General features: G+C 43.3%; 1 protein-coding gene across 1 annotated transcript; it reads left to right on the top strand.

Moving 5' to 3' along the window:
• Positions 1 to 759: 759 nt before the first annotated feature.
• Positions 760 to 3929, top strand: LOC143301768 (uncharacterized). Its single transcript, XM_076616158.1, has 4 exons — positions 760 to 868; positions 2431 to 2569; positions 2613 to 3291; positions 3573 to 3929. Exons 1-4 carry the CDS (start codon positions 760 to 762, stop codon positions 3927 to 3929), a joined length of 1284 nt encoding a protein of 427 aa, XP_076472273.1.
• Positions 3930 to 21531: the final 17602 nt, after the last annotated feature.

Below are 21531 nucleotides of genomic sequence, written 5' to 3'. Positions count from 1 at the left end.
GAGTCTCAGGATCAACCCCTGTCCAAGCCTTGGACCAGATCACCCTCCTGACAGACAAGAAAGACATCCTTGTCTGCTGGACAGAACACTTCAACACCCTTCTCAACAGGGACTCGTCCGTATCTGATGAGGAAATTGCAGCCCTCCCACAGCTACCAGTCAATGACTCGCTAGCTGCCCCTCCCACCAAGGCCGAGACCCAGGAGGCCCTGAAGATAACGTCAGGAAAAGCACCAGGAGCGGATGAAATCCAGGCCGACATCTAAAAGTGTAGAGACAAGGTGCTGACAGACAAGCTGACCACCCTGTTCCAGTCTATCTGGGAGAGAGGGAAAGTCCCCCATGATTTCAAGGATGCTTCAATTGTCCACATTTTCAAACAGAAAGGAGACAAAACATCCTGCAATAACCACCATGGAATCTCTCTCCTCTGCATCACTGGCAAGATCTTCACCCACATCAAACTGCACAGACTGGTTGACCATGTCTCCAACAGTCATCCCTGAAGCACAGTGCGGCTTCCACTCAGGCAGGGGAACATGTGACATGGTGTTTGCCATACGCCAGATGCATGAGAAGTGCCGTGATCAGAACAAGGAGCTCCACATGGTCTTTGTAGACCTGACTAAGTCCTCTGACACGGTGAACCACCATGGTCTGTGAAAGATCCTCATAAAGTTTGGCTGCCCAGACAGCCTAATCCAGCTGATTGCATCATTCCACAATGGCATGCAGGCAAGAGTACAGGAAAATACAGACATGTCAGATCTTTTCCCTGTGGTAAATGGTGTGAAGCAGGGCTACATCCTGGCACCCGCACTGTTCTCCATTCTCGTCTCTGCCATGCAGATTGACGCCTTCCAAGACTGTGACCGGGGCATCTACATTCAGTTTCGCACAGATGGCAAACGTTTCAACTTGCGGCGACTCCACACTAGGTCCAGGGTGCTTGAGGCACTGTTGAGAGAGTTCCTCTTCGCTGATGACTGCAAGCTTGCTGCACACACCCATGAGGACATGCAGTTCATTATGGACAGGTTCTCAACCTCTGGTAGGCACTTTGGACTCACCATCAGCCTCAGCAAGACCGAGTCCATGTACCAACCAGATAGCTCACAGAATGCCAGTGCCTCTGCCCCACCTGCAATCAAGATTGATGACACAGAGATCAAGTCAGTCGACAAATTTTGCTACCTGGGCAGAACCCTATGCAGCAATGGAGCCCTTGATGCAGAAGTGACGCTGTGCATTGCCAAGGCCAGCTCCACCTTTGGCAGACTCAGCACCAGGCAGTGGAACAACAAAGGCATCAGGCTCAGCACCAAAATCAAAAGCTGTTGTGCTGACCACCTTGTACTGCTGTGAAACATGAACGACGTATCACCGTATCACCTGCCCAGCATCCAAAGTCTGCTGATCCAGTGCCAGCTATGTTGGACAGGACACGTTGAGCACATGACAGACAGCAGGATCCCTTTCGTATGGCCAGTTGAAGGAAGGCCACTGCGAACTTGAAATACCCTGCAAGTGCTTCAAGGACACCTTGAAGACAAACCTCAAAGCCTGTGACATAGACATCGCTTCCTGAAAACAAGAGAACGCTGGCCATTAAGGAGAAGCATGAGCAAAGGAAGCAGGGCTCACCTTCTGGTGATGTTTTCCCTTGCAACACCTGCAGGAAGTGCTGCACATCCAGAATCGGCCTCTTCTCCCATATCAGGACACACACCAACAGATAAGCCTGCCTGCCTACTCATCCGTCGGTCCGACAGGAGACTCCATCATCAAATATATATATATATATATATATATATATATATATATATATGATTTGCAGTCAGGAACAGCCTGCTGAACATGATCAAACCAAGCAGCGTCGGATCAGAACACTCATGACTCTCCGCCTCAACACCTCTGAAGGATATGTCACTCTCGTCAGTGCATATGCTCCAACTCTGTCCACCTCTCCAGACGCCAAGGATGAGTTCTACGTAAATCTCGCATCAACCATAAGGAACATCCCCAGGACAGAACAACTTGTTCTCCTGGGTGACTTCAATGCCAGAGTGGGTGCAGACAATGAGTCTTGGTACCTTTGGAGTGGGGAAAATGAATGCGAATTGACAGCGACTATTTGAGTTATGTGCCTGCCATGAACGGTGCATCGCCAACTCCTTCTTCAGGGCAAAGCCCCAACATTGTCTCCTGGAGGCACCCAAGCTCAAAATATTGGCTCTTACCACAGTGCACACTGCGACACGGACCACTCTCTGGTATGCTGCAAGATCAGACTGCAACCAAAAAATTCCACTGCTCAAAGAAACAGACTCTCGCATTGACGTCAGCAAGATGTCTCAGCCAGACCTTGTAGAACAGTTTGCAATAATACACCATGGATGTACCAACAATCGAGGCACTGGCATCTCATAGACTACGTCATCACCAGGAAGAGGGACAGGCTGGACGTCAGAGTGATGAGAACCATGTGTGGCACCAACTGCTGGAGCAACCACAACCTCACTGTGTCCAAGTTCAGGCTTTGCATTCTGTCCATGAAAAAGACTCCAAGGTCAGAAGACTTCAAAGAGGCTGATTGTCTCAAAACTGAAAAGAAGCAAGGTTGCAGAAGGATTTACCAATGACCTTCAAGGCAGACTGGCAGACATTCCACAGAAAGACAGGACCAGTATTGAGGAACAGTGGATGGCCTTCAGAGATGCTGTCTACACTACTGCCCTCGAACATCTTCGACCAGCAACCCGAAGAAAGCAAGACTGGTTCAATGAGAATGAGGAAGAAATACAGGCACTGCTAGCAGAGAAACATCAACTGTTTAGAGCACATGAGAACGACACCACGTCACAAGCCAAGGAAGATGACACTGCTAACGCTAAAAGAAAGGTGGAGAAGAAATTTTGCGAGATGCAGGACAGCTGGTTCAGCAAGAAGGCAGATGAAATCTATGGCTACGCAGACAGCCACAACACAAAGTGCCTCTACGATGTGCTTAAGGCTGTATACGGACCCCAGTCCTCTGGCTCCTCGCCCATCCTCAACACAGATAGGACGCAGCTGCTAACAGAAAAGAAGCAGATTCTGGAGCATTGGGCTGATCACTACAACGAAATCCTCAACCATCCTGCCGACATCGAAGACGAGGCCATTGCTCGCCTTCCTCAGGTAAAGATCAGTGATGACCTTGACACCCTCCCCACAGAAGATGAAGTCAGGAAGGCAGTGAAGCAACACACCTGTGGCAAAGTGCCAGGATCCGATGTAATCCCTGCTGAGGTATACAAAGCAGGAGTCCCTGCCATGATGCAAAAGCTGACTGAAGTCTTCCAGTCCATGTGGAACGAGGGACAGATCCCGCAATAGCTCAAAAATGCCAGCATACTCCACATCTACAAGAGGAAAGGCAACCGCCATCTCTCTCTTGTGAGTTGTTGGGAAGATTCTGGTCCATGTCCTGCTCAACTGCCTTCTCCAACATCTTTAGCAAGGTCTCCTCCCAGAAAGCCAGTGCTGAACATGGAACTGCAGATATGATTTTTGCTGTGCACCAACTCCAGGAAAAATGCCAAGAGGAAAACAGCGACCTTTTCATGAACGTTTTTGTTCTAACCAAGGTTTCTGATACGGTCTGCAGAGAAGGCTTGTGGAAGATCATAGAGAAGTTTGGCAGCCCCAGTAAGTTCATCACAATTGTCTGGCAGTTCCACAACGGCATCATAGTGGAAGCTCTTGATTACGGAGACAAGTCAAAGTCCTTCTCAGTGACCAACAGTGTCAAACAAGGCTGTGTTCTCGCCACTATTCTGATCAGTATGGTATTCTCTGCCGTGCTGACAGATGCCTTCCTTGACTGCAAAGGAATCCACATCAGGTACAGGACTGACTGCAGGTTGTTCAACCTCAAGTACCTGTAGGCTGTTACAAAGGTGAAGGAGATGGAGCAGAAGATGCAGTGTGAACTGGGCTGCTTCTCACAACCCTGTGATAACATAGTTATGCACCAGCCTGCCCCAGGAAAGCCACATCAGGAACAACGCATCACAATGAAGGGGCAGAACCACCAGGTAGTTGACAACTTCACTTATCTGGGCACCACACTCTCTCGCAAAGGGAACATAGACGTTGAGGTCAACAACAGGATCGCTAAAGCCAGCACCGCCTTAGGCAGACTCCATGAGAACATCTGGGAGCAGAGAGGACTCTGTGCTACCACCAAACTGAAGGTCTACTGTGCAGTGGTCCTTACGCCTTCCTTTACACCAGGATGACCTAGACTGTCTACAGCGGACACGGAAAACAGCTCAACCACTTCCACCTAAGCTGTCCCTACAGACTCCTTCATATCAGGTGGCAGGACAAAGTCCCTGACATGTAAGTCCTGGAACGAACTGGCCTCTACAGTGTCTGCACCCTCCTGCAGAAAGCCCAAACCAGATTGGCTGGACATAATGGTGGTCGGAATGCCAGACAGCCGACTCCCTAAGCAGCTGCTGTATGGTAAACTGTGTCAGGGCAAGTGCTCAGTTGGAGTGCAAAAGAAACACTACAAAGCATCTCTAAAAGACCTGGGCATTGACATCAACACGCGGGAGACCCTTGCTCTGGACCGTCCAGCTTGGAGCAGCAAGATCACCATAGGAACACGTGCAGCTGAAGGCAGGCGCGTCATTAAGGCGCTACAAAAGCATGTTGTGCACAATGCACGAGCAGCATCCACTGCCACGTCTGCACCTACTCACTTGTGTCCCACATGTGAGCGAGCCTTCAGGGCGTGGATTGAACTCACCAGTCACCTCTGGACCCACAGCCAACGATCTTCCATCTGACTCTTGAAGCCATGGTCATGTTCAAATTCCGACGGACGAACATCATTATTGCTTGGTCGCCAGGAGGCTACACACATTTATCTATTTATTGACAGTGATTATGGGTTTTTGTCTTCACTGAAGTATGAAATCCATGTGTAAATTTTAATCTTCCATCCATATTGACGTTTCAGTGTGTGTGTGTGTGTGTGTGTGTGTGTGTGTGTGTGTGTGTGTGTGTGTGTGTGTGTGTGTGTGTGTGTGTGTGTGTGTGTGTGTGATGTAGGAGGCCGCACGGGAAGGGTAGTACTTTTAGAGGTGGACTGTCATGCTCTTTCGGTATGGTTCGATCTCTATTGGATACCACCTGCACCCAGCTCTCATCCATGGCTCCTACAAGTTGATAGCATGCTGCAATAACCACACCACGGGTAACGGTTTTGAAAGGCCAGCTGAACCAGTGAGGGCAGTCGACGGGAGTTAGGGACCTGCTCATTCTAGCATGTGAAGACTTTTCCAGCGGACTGGTCAGAAGAAATCAAAGGAAGGTTCAACGCCCACGAAGCTGGTTCGGCAGCACACAGTGGATATCATAAGGCAGGTAAAACCACTAAAGAACATCAGGCAATCACCTGGAGCCAATGAAGGCCCTAGTTGTAACGTCTCACAGTGTCACTGGACTTCTGTGGCCGGGAGGGTGAGGAGAAGGAATTTTTTTTTTTTTTTTTTTTTTTTTTTTCCCGTCATCTGCACCGTTTCAGTGGCATTACTCCCACGCCGCTCATTTAGATTCCCCCATAAAAGGCCACACCCGGGTTTGTCCGTCGTAGTTCCAGCGTCGGCAGTCCCAGGGAACTATCGATGTTAGGTCGCCAGGAGGCCACACACCAGAGGAGACCCTGCACTGCTGCTGAGTCACTTCGGTGGTGTTCAGTGGTGCCTGTTCTGTTTTAACGTACTTAGGACACCACCTACTAAGCCCCCTACTAACGACAATAAATGTCGTTAGTCGCGGAGCCAGACTGACTGAGCGTCCCTCCCAGAGTGAAGACCGCCACCACGTCAATCAAAACAACAGCCCTCCATGAATCTGCCGACACTGACGACATTGACAGGACTTACCCCAAGCACGGAAGTGGAGGGGTATCGAAACTGAGGTCACCATGAGAGCAGGGAATGAAAGGCCACAGACTTTGAGACTATTTTGTTTCTATTGATGACGATGAAGGAGGAGGAGGATGACGATGATGATGACGATGTTGCTATGGAGGTCCATTTTGGTTTGGGACTGCGTGACAAGGCTGTACTCTACGCTTCCTGTCATAATGATATCCCTGCGTTAACCAGGCCCGAGAGATACAGACACTTGCAGTGTTGGTCAGGTAATTTGAGCAACACACCCAAAGACGCATCCTTGAAGTGGATGACACTCGACTGTGTGGTCCCAGTCTCCCCATTTAAGCCCATAGCACACTCAACTCTGGGTAGGAGCCAGCCACGGGCCGAAAAACCCACCTCCGCTGGGATTCGAACCCGCGTCCTTCCAGCCGTCAGTCCGCGACGCTAACCACTTCTCCAAGGCGGCTGGTAGAAGGAAATTTAATGAAGGATGCAGTGGATATCATAAGGCAGGTAAAACCACTAAAGAACACCAGGCAATCACCTGGAGCCAATGAAGGCCCCAGTTGTAACGTCTCACAGTGTCACTGGACTTCTGTGGCCGGGAGGGTGAGGTTACTCAAGAAGGAAATTTAATGAGAGATGCGTGGAAGAGGTTGAAAAGCTTAACTGGCCAGGTAACAGTGAAAGCACAATATGTTTAATGCACACGGAAGACAGACACGCATTAGACACGTGTTTCCCAGTTCTCTCAATATTTTTTCAGTGCTAAAACTGCATTCTTAAAATGACTCCAAAGACGTGTGATCTTGATCCACTATGAACATATTTTTGAAATGCATTGACGAAATTCTTCCTGTTCTTACTGACATTTTTAATACTTCACTGTCCACAGGTATTGTACCCATTTCTTTGAAAAATGCTTTGGTTAAACCATTTCTATAGAAAGCGTCCCTTGATCCCAACGTCTTGATGAAAAACTCGACACCTGTTTATTGACTTTTCGTCTACATTTAACACTATTCAGCCATATGTTAGGGGTGGGGGTGAGGGGACAAGCGGTGGGTTAGAGTATAAAATGTCTGACAGAATTGTATGAATGTCATGTGTTGGGCAAATTGACGATATTACTGGACGCTACCCATGTTCTCGTGAAACAACGTGTTCCACTGTCAGCAAAATCCAGTGGGTTGAGGGCAGCGTTGAGAAGTGACATAAACACAACCAGGGTTCAAATTTAATACTCACACACATGTATGCATGTATATGTGCGTTTGTGCAAGTGTGTGTGTGTGTGTGTGTGTGTGTGTGTGTGTGTGTGTGTGTGTGTGTGTGTGTGTGTGTGTGTGAAGTGATTGATAAGTTTAATTCATGCTTGAATAGCTGAATGATTAAATGATTGTTTGATTGATTTATAGTGCATTTGTTACATCAAGCTTCTTCTTTTTGCACACAGCTTCGGTTGCGATTCAAACATTTTTAGCAATTTTTCCTCTCGTGCTTTCCCTCGTCGCTGTGTCACTACAGTCCACACGTAAAACAGTGGGTTGAGGGCAGCATTGAGAGGTGACATGAACACAACCAGGGTTCCACGGATCTTGTCTGACACAGTGACACCACCTGCTGACATCACCGTGACCAGACCGAATGAAATCCAACAAACAGCAGTCATGACAGCCACTTTTCTCATCAGGTGGACTGAGGAATAAACTGATCTCTTTGTGGCTTCTAATGTAATTCTGTATGTTGGTGTAAGACGGCAGACGACAACTTGACTGCCAACAATCATTGTGCAGAAAACGAAATTAATTGCTGCGATGACATTGATCCACCTGAACTCTATTTTATTCCTGTAACGTTGAAATAAAGCCAGACGACAAAGCCCAGACTGACCAGAGAGGCCCCAGTGTGACAGTCCAGGAAGAAATGGTATTAAAGAAAGGGAGAGACCAGCAAACCAAACTACCATAGAAGTCAAAGCTGTTGAACAATTACTGAATGCCCAAGAGCTATTCTTACAATAAAGAACGATGATATGATCTAAACTAATGACGAACATGATAAAAACTGACACTTCAGTGGAAAGAAGAAAAAGAAGACCATTTATCTTACATATAACACTTTCGGTCCATGTCTTTTCAGAAAGGATGTATTCTCCATGAAACATTTTATTTGCTACCAAGATGATAGCGAGGTGACATCCCATGGATATATCAACAACATTTAGTTGGGCAATGGCCATTCGACAATTCTTTCCAAAAAAACCCTTGATGATAGACAATAAAAGCAAGCCAGCAAAATTGCCTGCAATTGCAAATGTACACATGACCTGGAAAAATAGCGTGTGTAGTTCCAGTGGAATCAATGTCCGACATGAAGGAAGTACAACATGAGGTGCTACACATTGTATTGTGCTTGTTTGTACAGGAAGTATAATATCACAGCAAAACCTGTAATCTGACGAGAAGATGTGTTTCAAACAAAATGCCGTTGAGAACAAATCCAAAGGAAAGTTTATCAGTGGATTCTCCCTTATGTCCAGTTCAGTCAGTTCAGGCATGTTTTTAAAGCCTCTAACTCCAATGGTTCTCAAGGCAGAAAAGGATATATTTATATGCTTCACACAGGGTAAGAAAACAGACACATCAGTATCAAGCACGCTAAGAGATGTGTTCGACATATCTAAATGTCTCAGTGTATAATGAATGCACTTCAACAGTTTACTTGTCAGTTCCTGTAGTGGGTTATTTGCTAAGGATACTGTTCTCAAATTAGGGAGCTGCAATAAAACAGTCACATCAAGAGATCTGAAACGGTTGTTGCTAAGATTAATGGACTGCAGGTTGATGATTTTCACACTTGAAACATTAAACAGTGAACAATGTGACAGAGTCAGTTTCACAAGAGACACACTATGTGTAAAATCTGTCAGTGACATTCCTGACCCTGTTGCATCCACGTAGCGAAGTGGAATGAAGAGGTGAACTGGAAAAGGGTGAGTGCACCAGAAAGAATGACCTTGACATAGACATCCCTCAGGACAGGACATGTCACACATCAGTTCGTCATCCCGCTGTGGACACTGACCCCAGCCATCACACAGATGATATTGATGAAGGCAGACTTTAGAATTTCTACAATGGTAGAGGTAAGGGCAAACTACAGTCTCACAGCCTTGTTCATCTTCTCCATAAACACAGTCAGAAAGCCCATTGCATCGAGTGTACACTGGAAGACAGTACAACCACTCAGCAGTGCAACTATAATGGGTGTCAGGACAAGAGTCCTCAGTTTTCATCTCCTGTTGAGTAAAGTATCCCGTACCGTCTAAGTTGATGTGAAATCGTTGTCTCTTCAGATTCTCTTTGAAAAGGGAATGCAGTGCTTCTTTCTCTTGACAACTGACTTCATCAGAATCGTCCATGCAGTCGGAATATTCATTGCAACGTTGGCTGTGCAACACGCATTGAAAGTTAGCACACAAGAAACCATTACATGAAGAAGGTTCACAGAATGACTCATCACTGTTGTCTGGGCAATCCTGTTTGAAGTCACACATGAAAGTGTAATGCACTCTTGTGAAATCATCATCACATCTAAACAAGTCCTGCGTGTCTGTAAAGCTAATCCTCGGGGGATGTTTGTGGTGGTTCTTCCTACAGCTCGCGTTCATAAAGATTTGAAATTGTGAGTACCTTGCTTTACAACAAGTACTTTCGAGATTAGAAAACAAATATGTGTGTGACAATTGTTTGTCTGGATAAAGACATAAACCCTGACGTGTGCTTGTCAATATAGACTGTAATGAAGGTAGCTTAGCTATGAGAGTTCTGGTGGAGACACTTCTAAGTGATGGTGGGTGTATTTCACACAGTGATTCTGAACACGCTATGCTAGTAACAGGAAAGTGAGAGGGAAGTGTGATTGAATAAAATTGAGTAGATTTGATTATTTTTGAAGGATGGCGTGGAGATGTTGCTCTAATGTGGTTTATGTTATAGATCAATGTGCCATCAGACCATTTAGAAAACTTGCTGTACATGAAGAGTACTGTGTCCCAACCTGCTGTATAGCCCAAACACAAATCTAATTCGTGGAAATATTTTGAAATATGTGAAAAGTCTATGAGTTCCTTTCTGGTTTTTATTGAAGCTAATTGTCCACTTAAACTTTTGCAGTTAAATTGCAATCTCTTAAGACTGTCTACGTCGTCTGATATCACAAGTTTAAAACATTTGTTATATGAAGCGACGAGACCCTGACAGTCAGGACTGCTGAAGGCACAGTGTTCTGTTTCATCCTGACCATTTTCACACTCTAACCTCAGGTTGCAATCTAGGTGATTTTGAAATTCAGAGTAACTGGTGACAGAACAATTAAACAAACCACCAGACAGTTTTGAGGGTAGCGTAGTTTGAGAATATGTAGAAAAATATAGTTTGATGTCCTGACTAAATTTGTTGACACCAAGCTGAACGTATAGGTAGGATGTAAGAAAAACTTCAGCGAGTGGGAACTGATCGATGTACCAACTCTGTAAATCTGACAGAGTTTCGTTTGATTTTCTATACTTCAGTACTGGATATCTATCCATTTCAGAAAGATTAGGGGAGTATAACTGCTGAACACTGATCATAGTAGCATGTCCAGAGGGTCCCTTCAACTCTGCACTACAAAACATTACCACATTATGAAATTTTGTTACATGTGGTGCTACTAGATATCCAGTGTGTCTCAACACATATTTCATAATAAAACCGTGTTTCTTTTCGATAATACAAATGTTGACTAATGGAGTATTGTGATGATCCACAAAAACACTTTTGTGTGTTTCTTTATGTCGTTGAAAATATATTCTGTCAAGGCTATGATACATACATTTGACATTAAAATAGTACCAGTAAAACATTACATCTGTTTGCCAGTAACCAGCATCACACCAATATGATAAGCGTTGCAAATGAACCTGGACATGCATATCACGTGAAACCTCCACATGCATTCTGCAGAAAGTAGTGGAGTCATCACACACACCATACACCACTCCTGTGTCCTGCATGTCGTAATCCCTATGTTTGTCACAGTCTGAAACATTGACTTGCAGGATTGTGTACTTTGTTTTGTTTCGACCCATGAAATATTCTATTCCTGGACATATGGCCCTGAGCATCGTAGAGTTGGTACTAACATTGTCCAAAACTGTTTGATCTGTGATGTAATCGGAAAGGGCAAGACGATGTCTCTTTAGTATAGTCTAAGGTATTTAGATACAACAGATTCAACACTCTCTAAAACACATCTGGGCCAAGAGCCATATACGAAAGGCTAGGTGAAAAAGTTGTCAACTCATTCAGACATACAGTCATTCACAAAGCACGGCAGTCATTCTGTCAGTAATGGAATCACAAATTCACTGTCCTGTCAATGCAGTTTTAGATAACAGTCCATTGTCTGTTTCAATGTCCACTGTTTTGCAAAGGTCTAACTGATGGGAAACATATAAAAAAAAACAGCACCAAAGGTACCACTTACAAGTCCATACTTGTAACAAGCAATGGAAACTGTTCCCCACCTCCTCACCCCCTCTCACCCTCAACGCTTACACTTGAGCAGTATGCAAATTAGAAGAACGAACTGGAACGCCATCATCGCTAGGCAGTGAGGGCACATCACGCACGGTGATGTTATAAATCTTCCTCACAGTGACCCACTATAAATGTGTGGCACTCAATAGAGGACATCACGTCTGTGGCAGCCACGTGAGTTTGGTCATCAGACAATACCTGTACAGCTGTGATAAACATTGGAGAGAAGAATTCGGGTAGAGGGAGACAACCATCAAGGCTGATCTGAAATTCTTTGGCGTCAACATAAAGTCTGCTTGAAGCACAATCTGGTCGTCAGTATCTACACATCTCCTGAGAGTTTCCCTGTCTCCCTTTCCCTTCTTTTCCATGGCTTTTGATCTCCCATGCTAAACTCCACCCTCCTTCACAACAGATCTACACCTTCAGTCTTCACGCAGCTGTGTTCTGTGAACAGTTATGCTGACAGCTCACTTCACTAGGCTGTAGTGAAAACCTGGGTTGATGTTGTTGCCTTTGCATGAATTAGTTTGCAAATGCTATATTGTCGATAATCTTGATGGTGATATTCTTATTAAACATATAATTTGGATTGCTTTGCTTTGCAGCTCATTGGTTATAAAAACCCATGAAGTATGTACACACACACACACACACACACACACACACACACACACACACACACACACACACACACACACACACACACATATATATATATATATATATATATATATATATATATATATATATATATATATATCTTTCCTAGCTTCCACATTTGATTTTAAATTCGCACAGACAGTACATAGCTTCTCATGATGTTCATGCTTCGGATTCGAAGATGACCATGGCTTCGGGACTCAGATGGAAGATCGGTGGCTGTAAGTCCGGAGGTGACTGGTGAGGCCAATTCGGGCCCTGAAGGCTCGCCCACATATGGGACACAAGTGAGTGGGTTGTGGCAGTGGATGCTGCTCGGGCCTTGCGCACTGCACGCTTTCGTTCTGATCAGTGTTCTGCGTAGACAGCTCGGGTGGAAGTGGTTGAGTCCAGGTCTCGCTGGTGTAAAGGTGGGTGGTAAGGACCACTGCACAGTAGACCTTCAGCTTGGTGGCAGGTGGTAAAATGTCAAAATATTTATTTGATCTTAAGTATATCACTGTTAATGTCCTAGCATACCATATGTACTCCGGCTTGTAGGTACATTTAGTTTTGTCTGTTGTGTGTATTTCTTAATTGCTCTCAAGCAACCTTTGTGTGCCAAAAATGTACCTTTTTTCTGGTCAATAAGAGTAGGGCTAGAAATTTCCTCTTGTTATTTCAAAATGTGTGATACACAGAAAATCTCTGTTAATCCAGTGTACAAAATCGTATTATTTCCAATCTTAGATTTATCATTATAGAAAAGGGGTTCTGAGAAGATCTCTATCTGATTTGGGTTTCCACTGACAACAAAATTCGTCATATGCCATGAACGCACACGGGCAGCAACTTGGATGTCATCTACATGGACTACCAGAAGGCCTTCAACTCACCACAAACTGCTGGTGAAAGTGACAGTCCGTGGACTCCATGGCAAGGTACTGTAACACTGACTTCCTGACAGGCAGAAACTAACAGGTTGTTGTCAACGACACACTCTCATTGGATACAGATTGACAGTTGGAACGAAATACTTCAAGGCATTGTCATCAGGCCCATTCTCTTTGTCCTGTTCACCGATGATCTCCAAAGTCACGTGAAAATTTACGTCAAGATGTTCGCTAATGATCAAAGCTCTTTGCATGAACTGACTAAACCCAAAGCCCTCAAGACCTGCAAAATGACCAAGTCAAGTTACTTTGTTTTCATTAAAAAAGACAACAACCAAAATAGTCTGTCTGATGTGTAGGCTACTTTTGTGAACAGGTGTACACTTTATTGGTACAGTTCATCTCATCATTTTCCCTGGTACATGTCCACACGTAGGCACATATTTTCAGTTGCAGTGTCAACTGTGCACACCTTACAGTGTAGAGCAAACGCTTCTTTTTTTTTCTTAAAAAAAAAAAAAAAAATCTTCTTCTTCTTCTTCTTCTTCTTCTTCTTCTTCTTCTTTTTTCTGCCTGCAGTGTATTTATTTTCCTGTCAGACTGGATTCTTCTACAGAAATTTGCAAGAGACAACTCTTTTGTTGCCATGATTCTTTTGTGTGTACTGAGTGCTTGCTAAAACGCGAAATCAGTTATCGTCTCATCTGATTGAATAGCGTCCAAACCACTAGTGCTGGTAGAGAATATTACCGTGTGTGGGATTCGAACCTCATCAGATCCTCTCGCACGGGTTCGAATCCTACCCTCAACATTCAGTGGTAACTGTTCTAAATCAAGAAATACACAACACTACCTTTTAAAATATCAGTGCCGCAACGTTCCTCTCACAACCAACATGAGAGCAGGCAGGGCAATAGGAGCAGAAAATGTGGAATAGTTTGTATGTGAAGAATTTGATCCTTTGAAGGGGTGTAATATTCTAGAATAGGTTAGTTTTGAGAACCTTTTTCAAAGGTAAAATAGACTGTGTGTGGAACAAATTTTGCGTGGATAAAAGCAAACTTTAGTTTGAATGATTTGCAAAGAGAACTGTTGTCCGTAAGATGTTTGACACGCGGAAATAAATCATCAGTGTCGAGAGAAAGAAGTATGTCACCAGTTTCATTTAGTGACTCTTTTGTGAATAGTATGCAGACAGAGTGATTTATGACTCAATGTTCATGTGGAGGAATAAAGCTTTGTTGAAGGACAGTTTTCTGTTATTTTATTTCATTTCGTTTTTATTTATCTCACTTCTTTTTACTGTATTCTTCATAGGAATTAAGGGTTCAAAACAAGTCAATGTCTTCTTAATACAGATCGTTTAGGTCAAACAGAATTTTAAAGAAGAATCGAAGGCAACACCCCAACACGGAGTATGGCGGGGTTAAAATGGTCATGCACGAAAAAACCCACCCGTGTACACACGAGTGAACGTGAGAGAAGAAGGCAGACTGTTATCTCCTGTACTGCAGCAGAAGAACGTGGGTATGAGTGTACATATGTGATTTGGGATAAGTGGCTTGGGGTAATGTCACTGACATGGTATGCATGCTGAGTGCTCTCAAGCCAACCTCTGGATTGCACTACATACACCACATCACACCACAGCAGGTCAGGCGTGATACACATTTGTTATTTTCACCATAGCCAGATGTCTTAATGAAATAAAAATAGAATTGTTACGACACGGTTGAATCAGTGAGGACACTTCTTTCTCATGCCAGTCAGTACAGTCTTCGTATTGTATACCTGCACTGTGTTGTTACCTGACTGGTACTTGGGATATACAGTGAACTGGAGAAACACGCCACTGTGCACACTGTTAACTTTGTTCCTGTTCACTGTCACCACGTGCGTTACAGTTCAAAAGAAGCAAGTTGAACAGAGAACATGTTCAACAGTAGGCCTATTTATGGCGGCTTTTCATTCATTGTGATGTCAATACTGAAACAAAACATTCAGGCAAGCTTATGCATAAATCACAGTGTGCATGACTATGTCTCTTTTTTCCTTTCTGCAGCATTGTTCAATGCACTATTTGGTCATAAATTAGAACCTTGGTTTTAGCTGTCAGTTATAAAAAGGCACATTTGTTTTATGTGTGTCATGTGACAGCAAGCATTAAATCTTTCAGGAAACTGACGGACATTGTGTGGATGTGTTCTTGCTAGCTCGCGTGTTCGTTCTTTAAAGTACTCTGTGTGTGTGTGTGTGTGTGTGTGTGTGTGTGTGTGTGTGTGTGTCTGTGTCTGTGTCTGTGTGTGTGCATGCGAGCGTGTATGTGTGTGTGTGTGTGTGTGTGTGTGTGTGTGTGTGTGTGTGTGTGTGTGTGTGTGTGTGTGTGTGTGTGTGTGATCGTGCTTGGGTGTTTTTACATGTCTATGTGCTTATATTCCTGTGATATTGTTTGTCTGAGAGTGTATATGTGTACGTGTCCTCAGACAAACGTGAAAGAGTGTATCTATTGATTAAGAGGATACAAAATGTTTAAGAAATCTAACTGGGCCATTTGAAGGCTTTCTCTAATTGTATGCCCAACATGACTGCAGTTTCGTCCTTTGTGAACTCGTGTGATACCTCGGCAGTGGCAATGAAATATGTCCCATAGTAAGCGATCCAGAGAAACAAATTATGATAAGTGATGTATTTTCTAAATGGCAAACCCGTGACTTCCCAAGGCTGCCAACGAAGCATGATACAAAAAGTAGGAGTACAACAAGGAGGTGAAATACAAAGTTAAAAGGAAAAGGTAATGGCAGGTCATATATACATAATGAATAATTGATCTTTGTACCTTATGGACATCCAGACGAACACAAGTGACATTCTCACCAGTGTCATAACCCAAATATTGTCAGGTGAACAAGCGCTGACACAGTGAAAGTATTGTTTAGCCTACAGTAGCTTTTACTTGGACCTACAAGGACCACTACTCACCTAACTTATAGAATAACAGCGTCTGTATCAAAACCATTTTGCGAAGATGCCTCAATAGATTATAATTGTATTTGACACTGCACTGTGTTGTTGTTTAATGTTACCTGTATTTGAATAACATTTTCCAACTGGAATCAATAAATGTACACTTCAAGGTATTACGATGCAATTAAACACACTATTTGTTTGCAATTGCTTTTTGCAATGAATATCCGTGTTTTTTCTACCTATTTTATACAGCAATAAGGGTCATCATTTTGTGATGTGAAATAATCACAATGAACCACTGTTCCTTTTTTGTCAGCATATAGCATTATTCCTCCCGCTGTACATCACAAAATGAACAGACCAGTCCACATTATTGACAGTCTTGTGTTGTCAATGTACGCCATGTCGTTTATACTTTTCTACTTGGATTTCTCAGTTCATTCTGGCAGGCCCAGAGATATACTATCTCACTGTGTGGAGTGATGGCCTAGAGGTAACGCGTCCGCCTAGGATGCGAGAGAATCTCAGCGCGCTGGTTCGAATCACGGCTCAGCCGCCGATATTTTCTCCCCCTCCACTAGACCTTGAGTGGTGGTCTGGACGATAGCCATTCGGATGAGATGATAAACCGAGGTCCCGTGTGCAGCATGCACTTAGCGCACGTAAAAAAACCCACAGCAACAAAAGGGTTGTTCCTGGCAAAATTCTGCAGAAAGATCCACTGCGATAGGAAAAACAAATAAAACTGCACGCAGGAAAAAATACAAAAAAATGGCTGGCGCTGTAGTGTAGCAACGCACTCTCCCTGGGAAGAGCAGCCCGAATTTCACACAGAGAAATCTGTTGTGATAAAAAGAAATGCAAATGTAGCTGTGTTCCGAGTGGTTATTTAAGGGTAAGGCACAAAAGACTTAACTAAATATGATTGATTGAATGAAAGGATAGACAAATTCCCACTCACAGGCCAGGAACATATAGAGGCCAGTCACAAATGGGGTTTTCTATTGGTTTATTTACAATAGTTATAAACTAAAGGAGAAGAAATAAAGAAAAATAGAAGACAAGATTTAAGAGAAGACATTGCCTGGAATGACACAAACAAATGTCATTAGCACAACATGTCGGCACAAGTGAATAATAAAGCACATGTATACATATTACATGGAAAGATTACCACTTGGTATTGCATATGTGTGAAGACCAAACACTGACATCAAATGATATTCCTAATACATTTAAATAGTGCAGTTAAAGTGATTGAAGCTATGCTGATTTAGTGAATGTACACTGACAGTACAGATTAGGTAAAGCTTATACTGTGTCAAAGTGACTTAAATGAATCAGTTTATCATGTTGCACTATACTGGAGTAAGCCGTATAGGAGAGAGCATGACAACTGAATTACAATTAACAGACCAATACATATCAGGTGGTTTTAACCAATAACTGATATTAATCCAACACTATCTTGAAATCACAACAGCAGAATACTATACACATCTTAGAGTACTGAGCACACTGTAGCAGTACAACTGATATTAGCATGAAAGATAATACCTGAATAACAAACAAGATAGAGAATCAGTGGCTTAGATATAATACTGGTAAACTGATAGACCAGATAGTATGTGAAGAACCATCATGGCTTAACCATTAAGTGGTGAATGAACTTTACGCACTCGCTAGAACATTCTGGAACAAACTATCTGTGTCCAGAGACATCATTGACTGTGACGTTAAGAAGACTCAAGTGGACCACTGCTACGAGCATATGACGACATGGCAATTTTCTAAATCAATCATAGCCGAGCTGTGTCTAACATGTCATAGCAATAACTAAACAAAGCAATAACTGAACATACTCATATGAACACAAGTACTCTGTCGAATAATACAAATTACAAATCAACACATTCTACACACTAGTACTTACGGCGAAATGTAGCGAGATGTTAGCCGTTGTGAGAACACACACGACACACAATCACACTGCCCGTGACGCAGCAAGAAGGAGAAAGAGCAGGTTCTGGTCAGATGACTGACCAGGTATGAAATGACCACTCATCTACTACTATTGGAGTTTAACGACCTATTGGCGTCTACACCCTTAAGGTCAAATTTGTTCAAAACCACTCATCACTCACTGTGCCAATTTATGCAAGTTAAGCGGACCGCAAAGGCCGTCACGTGTGCTGCAAACAGATCGACTCTAATGAAGCCAAATCTGACAAGAACTGTGTTTGTTTCAAGGTGTTCAGTGATAGATTTCTAAATGATTCCTGAACCGATTTACATCGGATAAGTTACAAAAGAAAGAGCTCAACACCTACTTTATAATGAGTATAAAATGAAGTGTTGATTATTTAAGATGAATTTATAATCTTAATTTACGTCACCTGAACAGGGTCAGTTTTAACGAGCTCGTCGCTGAAAATTACAAACTGCGTTAAATCAGGCAACGTAGGCAAACATACATGGAATAGATTTAAAGATGGAATTCCGAAGATTCTGCCAGTATATAATACTTGTAGTTTACTGATCTGAGAAAAGAGCTATTAATTAAATACTTTGGAGCAGAAACACAGATTCCAGCTCAGCCAATAGCGTACTGCGACGCGACACTGGTCGAGCTGTGGGCAGGTGGTCTGGCGAGGAGGACAAAATGATGTAAGCGGAGTGACGTTACACAATTCTGGGCACCAGTAAGGAGGGAAAAACGCCGTCTGCTAATACAGCTTGTGCGTGAATCATTATCTGAAGCCTAAGAGCGCTGTCTACAGCAGAATGAAGCTAAGCGCTTGGTCACACAAATACAAATACTATTTGCTTGAATCCAAGAGCATACGAGGTGCCATTTCAGCACTCTGTGCCTCTTTGATGTGTTCTGGACACAGTCTTCTGGTGTTCGGGGAATCCCTTAAATCTTATATCTCAAGAATTTCCCTGTGAGCACAGAAGAATGTTCCAGGGGGATTTTCTTTGTCACTGATATCACAGCTGTAACTGTTACTAAGGCTCTCCATGTGAACCCAATTGGTTTTGCGCTACTCATTTTGCTTTGAGTTCTGCTCCAGTTTGACGTGGTATAGTAAACGATATAAAAAGGAGTTTGTATTATATTTCACGTTTGGCTAAACATATACTTACGTGTCGCTGTGGTTCACATGGGGCATACTTCGTTGGCCACGTAATGGCTGTACAACGCTTAAGGTTGGGAATTCGGTTCACTGGCTGAGCAGATGACGGGCTTAGCAGAAGTCTTTAACACTGAGTTAGCCACGAAATTTGGCCAACAGAGAAAATCAACAGATCTAGTTTCCATTAGCTTGACATGTACATTTTACCAAACAGGGAATATAATACAAACTCCTCTTGCTTCATTAATCTTCATTACATTTGACAAATCATTCGAAATTGACCAAAATTGCATGAAAGCGGTTAATGTTTTTTTGTTGTTGGTTTTTTGTTGTTGTTTTTTTCTTATGATATCGTACTTTTTTTTCATGGCTGGCTATTGTATTCATTGGTGTTTCACTTATACATCAATAGAATGCGGTGATTCTTTTCATTTGAAATAAAACTAAATATCAGTTACATCCAAAGCACCCAGGGTGGTTCTTGTGATGACATCACCGTCGTCTGGATACTTCACACTCAGAAGAAATACAAGTGAGAATTATACATACATGATGTGGCATAAACTTTATGTGCCTGTCAGACATCCACTCATGATCAGTCTGAAAAGGCTTTCACCACATCGTGTGTACATTCATCTGTATCGTTATCATGGTGGATCCGATAACCGAATTCGTTTCTGGAATACGTATACACCGGAGAGTGACACTGCCTTTATGTACTGTTTCAATGACACACGAATCATTATTTCTTTTGCACTTGACGACTGCATTAAACTGACCAACACACAATGTTTTCAGTTTTTCTTTTCTTCCTTCCCTGATAGTAAAGCACCCCAGAAACTACCCAGTACGTTTTGGAACTGTTCAGTGGAACACTATTCCAGCTTTCAGCACCACATGGATTGTAACCTGAAGACAGAGTGTGAAGATGGACGAGATGAAACAGAACACTGTCCATTCAGCAGTGCTGACTGTCAGGGGTTGGTGGCCTTGTGTGACCGTTGCTACAAATTAGTTATGAAAGTGGACCTGAAACAATACTTAATAAACATTTCAGACATCAATAAAAAGGGTAACGAGTATTGTAATTTGCGTGGTGGCACACTGGGCTTTCCTACCTGCCTGTTTGACCCATTTGGTGCTATTTGCAACAAATCAAAGAGATACTGGGGTGGCTTTCTGTTCATTCTGATAGGTTTGTATTCAAACAATGTAGCACTGCCCAATATGTACAGAGGCAGTGATTACAGCGAAGACAAAACCGTTTTCCACCATTTATTTGAAAGTTCTTCTTATCACTGGGGAAATTCTCTCTATTGTCTCCAACTTTCTCTGACACTTATGAGGAATTATCGTGGGGCCTGTAGATTTTCGAGTGAGTATGGCGTGTCTTGTGAAGTCCAATCAAACAAGAGTACAGAAAAACCCAGCATTCCACGGGAAATTCCTTTGGCCAACACACAGGTATCACTCTCAAAAGAACAATACTATATGACAGAGTGCCACGACGGTCAAGTGAATCACAAACTTCTGTCTTGTGCCTCCAACAGTGGAGAAGCGTGTGGTCAGCAGTATACATCCACTTGTCAGGTTTCTGATCAGCCATGGTATATGACTCCTCTGAATGACACAGATCTTCACGTCACTCTAATCCCCACATTCACATGCAGTGAAGACACAACCACTGTGTCATATTCCCTGGTATGTGACTTCATAGTTGACTGTCTGGATTCCAGTGATGAATCTTTCTGTAAGCATCCTCATTGTAGCAACACAGTTTACACGTGTGGAAACGGTCAGTGTATCTCCTATGACAATGTGTGTGATCACCTGTCACATTGTCAGGACGAATCAGACGAAAGGGTCTGTTCTGTTTTCAAAAGGAAACGCATTATTAAGAAACGCATTCCATCTCCTGTCCTTGTCATGTTCAATAGAAATTCGCATTTCATCTCAACCCCAATGAATTCCAGCGAGTCTTGTCCAAATAGTCATTATCGTTGTCCAGGAGATTTCAATGACTGTCTGCCTATTTACACACGATGCAATGGGTTTCATGACTGTATGGAGCATGGGGATGAAGAGGGATGTGAGGAATTGACATGTCCAGGGCTTCTCCGATGTCGACATTCCATGATATGTGTACACAGTGACCACGTGTGTGATGGCTGGCCTCACTGTCCACTGCTTGATGATGAATTATGGTGTAATGCTATCTGTCCTGTTAGCTGCCTGTGTCAGGTTCACACCTTTCTCTGTGTACAGCCTTTCCATGCTGATCTCTTCCCTCAGATCCGTTCATTGGATGCCACAGGTTCAGGTCTGACACTGTCTGATGTGAACAGTAACTCCTATCTCTTTCGTCTGG

This window comes from Babylonia areolata, chromosome 28, assembly GCF_041734735.1.
Source record: "Babylonia areolata isolate BAREFJ2019XMU chromosome 28, ASM4173473v1, whole genome shotgun sequence".
Lineage (NCBI taxonomy): Eukaryota > Metazoa > Mollusca > Gastropoda > Neogastropoda > Buccinidae > Babylonia > Babylonia areolata.
The sequence above is the reverse complement of the archived record's forward strand: the minus strand, read 5'-3'. Positions and strand labels throughout refer to the sequence as shown.